Genomic DNA, 9,839 nt, shown 5'->3' on the forward strand with positions numbered 1-9,839 from the left:
AAGCTATAAATGACCTGATGGCCTTCCTCAGCATTTCCTCTACAAACTGTATGACTCAACACTTTATAAGACTCATTTATTATTACATTTTCTTATTCTTTAAGAGGAAGAACGTGCAAATAACACTATATAGACCAAGACATTTTTGTTTTACTAGTAAGATGTTGGGTTTGCATCCATGCGACTGGAATATTTGTTCCAATGTTCAGAAGTCTTGTATGTTGAGCACTTTCTGTATTTGTGTGAATCATTGATGAAACGATGGCACAGTCTAGAGAGAAAGATTAATGACAGGTACAGACACAGAATGAGGGTTGCTTATGTAGATGCAATTGTAAATGAGGCAAATTCAGTATACCTTTAATTGCACTTTGTCCAAAAAGTTACCCCCACTCATTAAAAGTGTTTGACAGTATTTGTTTCTAATAGCTCAAAATAAAATAAATGTGTCCCACATCACTGTATGAGCTATTAAATGAACAATATTATTATTGTGGTAAAGGCTGTATCTAATAATTTGGTCACCTTCGCTACTTTAGATGCTATACTAAACATATTGTTAAATGACAGCGTCAATCAAGACTCAGCACTTGTTATCTGTTGCTACTTAACTCTCTGGTGAAGATATACACTATAGCGCACAGCCTGTGAAGTGATCTTGTGCAGCTTTTCTCCTCTGGAGGCCAAATGTTGCTTTCATGAGCAGCTGATGAGACACACACACATAGTGGCTTGGGCAAATGACTATTTTCTGTTGTCTACAGTTGCACAAGTCTTTGTTTTTGTTTTAATTATCATCCTAAACTGTAAAGAGAAAGAAAGATGCAGGCGTTGGCCATAATATTAAATGATATTCTTTTCTACGTAGCTTTAAGAGAGGCGGCTTCCCTGCAACTTTATAATGTTGTGCCTGCCCAGTATTTCTGCCTTCATTGGAATTGTAGTACATCGTACAGTGAGGTACGTCACATGTTTACCCTTGCACTGTGCAACATCTCTGAAAAGGAGTAGGAAGAAGCAGATCTTATTGAATCCCTTCTCCGTGTCTAAGTAACTGGTCGTTTCTTCATGTGTGTGTTTAAATGTCACCGTTTTCAAATGGGGAGAGAAAAGGTTCGAGAATGTGTAACAAAAGCGAGACGTTCGGTGCACTGATGGAGGAAAAGGAAGAAAGAAAGATGTTTTAAAATCAACAAATGAACACATAAATATGTTAATAAATAATAGATCAATAAAATAAGAACATAAATGGAAAATAATGTTTACAAAATGACACAATGAAGGAAAAATGAATAAATGGCAGCAAAGGTCAACGTATACAAATGCAGAATATACAGTAGCTTTGTAAATAATAATGAATTCACTATGGTTCTCAGCCTTTTGCCTTCATTGTGTGCCTTTTTTTAATAATGTTGGTAGTGTTCATTTTTGAGGAGTATTTCACTGCCTGCCAAAAAAAAGAGTAACTATAAAAATGTAGTGTAACGGGAGTTCATGCAAAATACCTGACACTTGATTCTGTGTGTCTTGTATGCTTATAAAAACAACCGATCCCATGTCTTTTACTTTTTTATGTCTACATCTGCACTGATTTGACAATCATATGAATGAATGGTGCTGATGCTGGCTGCAGAAGCGCGTGTGTGTGTGTGTGTGTGTGTGTGTGATGTGTTGACAGGATGCATTGTCAAATGAAAAAAGAAAGGGATCACTAAAGAGGAGATGGAGGGCGATTACGCGCCGGTTGTCTGGCTGCCAGATCATCACCTCTCGTCTGCTTGGAAAAAAGTCGCTTCAGAGTTCTGCAGAAGAGGTCGCACAAGGACTTCTGAAAGGTACAAGCTGTGCACCACTGTATGCCTGCGTGTGTGCGTGTGTGTGTGCTTGAGAGGGAGCGAGAGAGAGCTCCATTCAGTGAAATGCAACACCCGGCTTCGGAAACAGGTTTGATTATATTTAAAAAAGCTTGACCCGGGAGAAAAACCCAAACAACTGTCTGTGCTAATATTAGATGCGTGCACGCCTGTGGAGCTGCACACAGGAACTAGTATTAGCGGTGCTATGAGGTACACGGGATTTACACATTTGTCTGCAGTTGGTGGGAAAAAAAAATATCAGTTACCACCTGGAAGCACTCAGGACATGAAGCACGGATGTGACACTAAAAAATCAAATGATATTACTCCTGCCTGTAAGAAAAAAAATATATATATATGTATATTCTTTCTTTGCAAGAGAAAGTTGCGTGTCACCTGACTGTGATTGAAAGAACTTTGCAAATGCAGAGGAGAAGAAGAAGAAGAAGGGAAAAAAACACACACATCTCCCCACCCCCACAGCAAAAAAGGAGACCGCCCACCAGAGACAGTCAACCCGAGACCCCTTATAGATTTAAAAAGAGAGGCTGCATTCTCAGACTGACACTTATTCAACAGTGCTACCTTAAGCAGATTACTTTTGCGCTGCCTAGCAGGGTCAAAATAGGCGCTTAGTTGCTGCTGCTGCTGCCGCTTCTTCTCCTCCTTCTTCTCCTCCTGTCTTCTCCATCATGTTTGGGATGCTGAAACATCATCTCCAGCCGGGCTTTTTCTTCTTCTTCATATGGTTCTGTCACCTTATGGAGCGTCAAAAAGTTCAAGGTAAGCAGCGCTAGTTGTCATTTTGGAGGGATTCTCATCTTGAATAGCTTCTGCCACCAACTTTTGTTGGTTGTTTTTTTTCAAACAGAGGGCACCAGAAACTTTTATAGCATTCAATTTAATGACTAAAAAATGGCCCATAAAACAGGTGCTTTCTGCATGGGACAAGTTTTGTATCGTGCCCTCCCATGCACTTTACTGTGTGTGTGTGTGTGTGTGTGTGTGTCTATGTGTGTGTGTGCGTGTGCGTGTGTATGTGTGTGCCAAACTCGGAAGTTTTTAAATGTACGGCTGTTTGATTCGTTTGTGTGTGTTATTCGAAAAGACTGAAGGAATGTCCAATTTGTGAGTGATCCATTTTCAAGCATGCATGTTTATCATAAAGCTTTCGGTGCGCCCTATGGACGCTGCGCTCTTTTTGTGTGCTCTTATTTGGTGGTGCATTGTACGCGCTGTCACTCACACTTGGGACGAGCGTCCATCCAGTTCTGGCTCCTGCTTTCACGAGTTTTAGGCGGCCACAGTACAACCCTGCAGGTTATTTTGTGTGTTTTGTCGCAGCTGGTAACTGCTGGTTGCAGCAGGGCAAGAACGGGCGGTGCCAGGTGCTCTACATGCCCGGAATGAGCAGGGAGGAGTGCTGCAGGAGCGGAAGACTCGGCACATCCTGGACCGAGGAGGATGTCCCCAACAGCACGCTGTTTAGGTGGATGATCTTCAATGGCGGAGCTCCCAATTGCATACCTTGCAAAGGTGGAGGTGCACTCATTTTTTTTCCTCTTTTGTTTCGACATCCTGTGCGTAATTGTTGGTGCGCTTTTTTTTGGTTGTTTAATCGCGGCTCCTTGTGCTTGTAGAATCGTGCGATAATGTTGACTGCGGGCCGGGTAAGAGGTGTAAGATGAACCGGAGGAGTAAGCCGCGTTGCGTTTGCGCGCCAGACTGCTCCAACATCACATGGAAGGGACCCGTCTGCGGCTCGGACGGCAAGACCTACAAGGACGAGTGCGCCCTGCTCAAGGCTAAATGCAAAGCCCACCCGGATCTGGACGTGCAGTATCAAGGCAAATGCAAGAGTAAGTGGACCTACACAAACGAATGCACTTCATTTGATTGGACGTTTAATAAGTTCTGGTGTCCCCGCAGAAACGTGCCGTGACGTGCGGTGCCCCGGCAGCTCCACCTGCGTGGTGGACCAGACCAACAACGCCTATTGTGTGACGTGTAATCGGATTTGCCCCGAGGTGACGTCACCCGAGCAGTACCTGTGTGGCAACGACGGGATCGTGTATGCCAGCGCGTGCCACCTGAGGCGGGCCACCTGCCTCCTGGGCCGCTCCATCGGGGTGGCCTACGAGGGCAAATGCATCAGTAAGTACACCTTCTATGACCACTTTCCCAGTCAGTGCATGATATTTATTTTACTTAAGTAGAAAATAACACTTTTGTCCATATGTGCCCTGCGATTGGCTGGCAACCAGTCCAGGGTGTCCCGCCTCTCGCCCGAAGCCAGCTGGGATAGGCTCCAGTATACCCGTGACCCTAGTGAGGATAAGCGGCTAGAAGGTGGATGGATGGATAGAAAATAACACACTTGGTAAAACCTGAGGGGGGAAAAAACAAGTGACTTAAATGAAAAACACCACATACGCGGTGGTGTCTAAAGTGCTGCCTGGGGGCCATTTGTGGCCTGCAGCACATTGTAGAAATACCGTTTTTGAAAAATAGAGCTAAAACACATAATGTAATGAGAAAAAGGTAACTGTTGATCCAAATGTATTTATTATTTAACATGTTTTTAAAGCCTTTTTACAAAATGTAAAATATCAAAGTGGCCCCCTGCATCCTTTCATTTTTTAGTATGCGGCCCTCGGGGGAAAAAGTTCGGGCACCCCTTACATAGAGTCATGTGAAAGAAATAGGATACCCCATTTCACATGAATGTGAATGACATTTTTGTGGCGGTCCTTTTGGGTTGTGCTAAAAATCAATGTAATACAATTCATCCCCGTTTATGGGGTTTAATAACGGTGACACCATTTGGTGTATTTGTCAGAAAAATAATGGCACAGGAAACACAGCAGTTTCGTCAAATGTTCCCCCTTTTGCGTGCAGTCCCTCAGCAGTAGAAGAGATACACCATGGGGCGTCCTCATTTTTTCACCTGACACAAAAAATAAGGCACTGTCGAAACATTACCCTGAAAATCCCAGAACAATTACATCATTATTATCTTATTACTCCACCAAACTTGACCTAACCCAGTTCCTCACAAAAGCCACAGAACAAAACTAAATTGGGGGGAAAGCAAACACGAATCAGACCGCCAGTGTTTAAACGTCCGGCCAATAATACCAGCCCAACATACTTCATGAATAACTTCAGAAAATAATGGCGTAGAAGGACGAGCTGGGTCTCATTTCATTGCCAACGCTCAGCATTACGGCCGCTCGGAGTCTCATTTCTCCATCGATAAATCTCCTAAATCGAAGAAAGCCGGAGTAGTTCAAACATGCATGTCTCAAATCTTCTCTTTGCTTTTTTCTGGCCATAACCTGTTTCTACATATACGGATACTGCGTGTTACCTGTGTACGGTATACAAGTATATGAATAGTCATTAATGGATTACATCACTGAAAGCGATCAGACTGGAAACACCTCTTCTAGGCCCTCGTAGCAGCTATTCAGTCAGTAAAAAGGACTTGCCATGATTTAACAGGCTTTGCCAGGAAGTTTCGTCACAGAGGCTCTTCTGTGATATTTCAAAATAATAGTATTACTGGTTTAGCTTATTTAGAACATGCTTAACAAAGTTACCTTGAATTGCATTCACTTCATACACTTCACAGTCCTGAAAAGGAGTAGGAAGAAGCAGAGCTGATCGTATATTAATAACTGTAGTAAATAAATAGTGGACAATGCCGCCCATGCTCGGGACTAGCTCTTGACTTTTGAGTGTTTATTGTGCACTCTGCCAACATTCCACAAGGAGAAGGGGGGGGTCTCAGGGATTGATAGACACTTTATTATTTCCTGATGTTGGCAGCACTTCCCCTCATTGGAGAGAGTGGAGGAACAGCAAAGCACAGTGCACTCAGAGGGATTTATCTCCATGAGACAACAGCATATAGTGTGAAAAAAAATCTAATTAAAGCATGACAAAACAGGATGTATTACTAGTTCCCCAAACAGTTATGTGATCCCGTTTGGACTTGAATCAAAGATCTCTCCTGATCCTCTCCTCTTCTCGCTCCGTCCTCCCAGAGGCCAAGTCATGCGAGGACATCCAGTGCAGTGCCGGCAAGAAGTGTCTGTGGGACGCCCGCATGAGTCGAGGACGCTGCTCGCTGTGCGACGAGACGTGTCAGGAGAGCCGGACGGATGAGGCGGTGTGCGCCAGCGACAACACCACGTACCCCAGTGAATGTGCCATGAAGCAAGCCGCCTGCTCCATGGGGGTGCTGCTGGAGGTCAAACACTCGGGATCTTGCAACTGTAAGTAAATATGAGAAGAAAAATCATTTCCCCCCCCTTCCAAGGCAAAAGACAATATTCCACATATGCTTAAAACTCCTTGCTGAAACGTGACCCCCCCACCCCATTTGCCACTGTCTTTTCATTTCCCAACTTTCCCAAATTCCCACCCCCAGACACACCACCAAGCAGCACAGCAAGCAGAAAGGACTTGGAATAGAATGGACTTGCATGATGTTGTCTTTGTCGCCGGCTTTTGCTTTTCTGTTTTTTTTTGTTTTTATAAATGTGATTCCTCTGCAAAGCACGAAGAAAGACTGTAATTCAGTGTGGGAGGAGACATTTAGAATTTGCAGTGGAACAATCCTTACTAAATGTACGCTCACAGGAGTGATGTGCAGGAGCATGTTGCCTTAAATCTCATCGTGGACTTTTTCCATGACATGCTTGTTAAGTAACTAGGGATGGGCATTTCACTACATTTCCCTAAAAAAACGAACAAAAACAAAGACTCCAGTTTCCATGCCGGTGTTGTATTGAGCAGACTACCAATAGCGCAATAGCACAGGTAGCTCCTCTTCCCACAGGTGACGTCATGTAGACAGCAAATCAGTTGAGACCACCTCTGATAGTTGCGGCCAAGTAGTGCGCTCCATTTTGACTCACACTTTTAGTCAGTTCATTCGTGGATTCTCAAACTGTGTTACGGCACCACTTGTGGTACGTGGGCTTCATTTAGTGGTACCCAGGAACACCAGAGATTTTTTCTGTGTAAAAGCACATGCAAGTCATGTAATTGATTCACTGCGACCCCTGATGGGAAAAGCCAAAACACAGCAAGATATGAAATATTTGTATAAATACTGCTGAATTTGTTAACCAACAATTTGCTGAAATTCAATGATTTTTTGAACTTGCAACCATTACCTGCGAGTACAAGCCACATAGTTCAACTGTGATGGTACGAAGCAAGCGAATACGGTGGTACTTGCCAAGCACAAAAAGTGCTAGAACCATTGAATTGAATATTCTGCCCATCCCTAGTGGTGACATCTTGTAAATTCTCCCTTGCTGGTGCATTTGTGTATTGGTTTCCGTGTGTTTTGTTGTAAATCAATCAGTTTCAATGCCAATTTTGTGAATACGCCGCCACCTTTTAATTTATTCACATGATGGTGATTGTAACATTGGTGCCACGATCATTCAAGATGAACAGCAGTGGATTTGATGATCATGTTGACTACCTATTTGTAGAGCAGACATTTTGTGGGGAGCGGTGAGGGGTGGGGGGTGTGGGTTTGACTGTCAAATTGAGCAACAGCCTGAAGGAAGTATCACATTTACATTCCATGTTGCTCCATAAAAATAATGTCTCAATGTTAGGTTCGTTTTTGTGTGGCTTACCTTAAGGTATGCTAGAACACCCAAGGGACCAACTTTATGATCACCTCATGGGCTAAATATTTCTCAATATTTGACACAGGAAGCTTGTAGAGCCATGTCCTTCTCCTCTTATCGTTCAAAACAAAACACAAGCAAAAAGAAAACCCCCACCATCTTTTGTTGTTGTTGCTTTGCTTGTGCGTGTGCTTTTATTTTCTATTCTGTGTCCAAATGTAAAAAGGAAAATGTGTAAAAGAAAAGGAAATACCTCAGAGCCGTGTTAACGATCTTTGACCTGCTTGCCGAGGCCAGGTTGTGACACCTCCTCTGCTAACGACAAGAAAGCAGCATTTTTTTTTTTTTTTCCACAAATCCACCCAGATCCACTGGACAAACCCCCCACCCCCACCCCCCCAACCTGACCCTGACCCCACCTCCTCTGTGGCCCGTCCCATGTAGACACACATACCTCCCATCCATCCCACTTTTTCTTCTTTTATGTCAAACTTGCATAATCGTGGATGCCGCAATAATTGCCCCCACTTTGTGATGTCTGTTGTGGTCCATATTCATACAACAGTTATATTCCCTCATATAGCCATCACAGAAGACGCGGAGGAGGATGAGGAAGATGAAGACTACAAGGCCTATGTCCATTTATCTTCTATACTGGATGGATAAACCCCCTCCCCCCAACCCCTATACCGTACCCCCTTCAGTATGTCCATACTGTACATTATGTGTATGCTTATTTATTTTTTAAACAAAAAGGAAGTATACATATAGTTCAGTCTGCTAGATGTTTATTTATACTTTTGTTGTGTTTTCTAATTTATACATTTGTGATGTCAGGCTTACAATCTTACCACTCTCCCTTTTTTGTTGTTGTTTTTTTTTTTTTTATCATGAAGAAATATATTTGTCCAAAGAGAAACAGTGTTATTTATTTGTCATGTTACCGTGTAAGTAGAAGTCCTCTACAAGCTGTAAATTGCATTCCGCTTTCATTCAGCTGTAAAAACAAACACAAAAAACAAAAAAAACCCAACCTTGCTTGTTACTGTCAAATCTCTATCACAGATGTTTATGTCACACTTACGTAAATGCATGTTTAGCCTGTGTGTTTATTTATTGGGAATATATCAATCATTTTTTTATGTACAGATGTGTTTCTGGTTTGTTTACAGATCACAATAACTGACCAAAGGGATTTTCTCAATGGTTTTTCAAAAAAAAAAAAAGGACGCAGCAGTAATTTGAATGGAAGAGGAAAAAAAAAAGAGCCATTTGATTTTTCTTTTCCTGTTTTTCAGTTCACTTTTAGGCCTTTAGGTTTGTAGACTTTCTAAAGAAAAAAGAGGTACGTTTGGGGATGATACTTGATGACTTTGGAAACAATGTGCCATTTAACATTTGTGTGCTGTTCTATTCTTTGCCAATGTTGCTCTTGCAGAGGTCAAATAGGATTAACTGCAGTATTCAACACTATATCACAGTTCATCACTGTTTCTTTTTTCTTTCTCTCTCGCTCTGGTTGCATTTTTATTTTCAAAACATCACAAGAGAAATACAAAATTCTGTTATGAATATATAGTTTTGTATTTTTTATGTAAATGTCATATGTACATAACAAAGTTTGAGGGTATTTGTACAGATATGAAGAGTAAACAATAAATTTTTTTTTCCTTATACATCCTTCGCTGACTCTGTTGACTTGTGGAGATACATGAAAATGACTTCAAGTGGAGGTTAATGGTCGTACATACTGTATGCTACAACATATAAAAAAGGCAGACTTGTAGTATGAATATTAATAATGAAACATCCATCCATTCTGTATACCACTTGTCCTCATTAAAGGGATAGTCGGGATTTTTGGACATGAAGTTGTATGACATGCCCACCAGCAGTGTAGTCCATCAACAGTGACGTTCCCCCCACCTCGTCCCGTGAGCCAAGTTCTGGTTGGTTTTTGGTGTTGAATATTTGGTGGGGTCACTGAAGTGGTTCTCAAAAGCACTTCATGCGTAATACGTTTGCATCACAAAACGTTGTCCACAAAAAAGTCGGACCTCACAGTTGATCTGCGTTATTTTCTCTCCCGTCATAACACTGCGCGCTGCTGCCTGCGTATGTGTTCCTCAGTGTTTACATGCGCGGATGACGATTACATGCGTGTAGTGTACACTTCAGCGAGGATGATTCTGGTCCTACACGCCCAGGACAGAGGAAGAAACATGTTTTGAAGAGTTCTGCTGCCCTAGCATCTCAGGTAAGAACTACCTATACTACTGTAGCTAATTAGATGCCGCCTCTTAGCACCTTGTTTACAAACAAACGG

The 9,839-nt window shown here is 42.3% G+C and overlaps 1 protein-coding gene across 3 annotated transcripts; it reads left to right on the top strand.

Annotated features, from left to right (window-relative positions):
* Window positions 1-2,378: 2,378 nt before the first annotated feature.
* On the top strand, window positions 2,379-9,154 carry fsta (follistatin a). Of its 3 annotated transcripts, none has more exons than XM_054774117.1 (6): window positions 2,379-2,639; window positions 3,201-3,398; window positions 3,497-3,715; window positions 3,786-4,010; window positions 5,906-6,136; window positions 8,097-9,154. In XM_054774117.1, the coding sequence occupies exons 1-6, from the start codon at window positions 2,549-2,551 to the stop codon at window positions 8,177-8,179; spliced, it is 1,047 nt and encodes a 348-aa protein (XP_054630092.1). In that variant the 5' UTR covers window positions 2,379-2,548; the 3' UTR covers window positions 8,180-9,154. The 3 variants fall into 3 exon arrangements, with proteins under 3 accessions (XP_054630092.1, XP_054630093.1, XP_054630094.1); XM_054774118.1 differs by having other exon boundaries at window positions 3,201-3,392; XM_054774119.1 differs by lacking the exon at window positions 8,097-9,154 and adding an exon at window positions 6,292-7,861.
* The last annotated feature ends 685 nt before the right edge of the window (window positions 9,155-9,839 follow it).

The sequence above is a fragment of the Dunckerocampus dactyliophorus genome, chromosome 4 (assembly GCF_027744805.1).
Source record: "Dunckerocampus dactyliophorus isolate RoL2022-P2 chromosome 4, RoL_Ddac_1.1, whole genome shotgun sequence".
NCBI lineage: Eukaryota > Metazoa > Chordata > Actinopteri > Syngnathiformes > Syngnathidae > Dunckerocampus > Dunckerocampus dactyliophorus.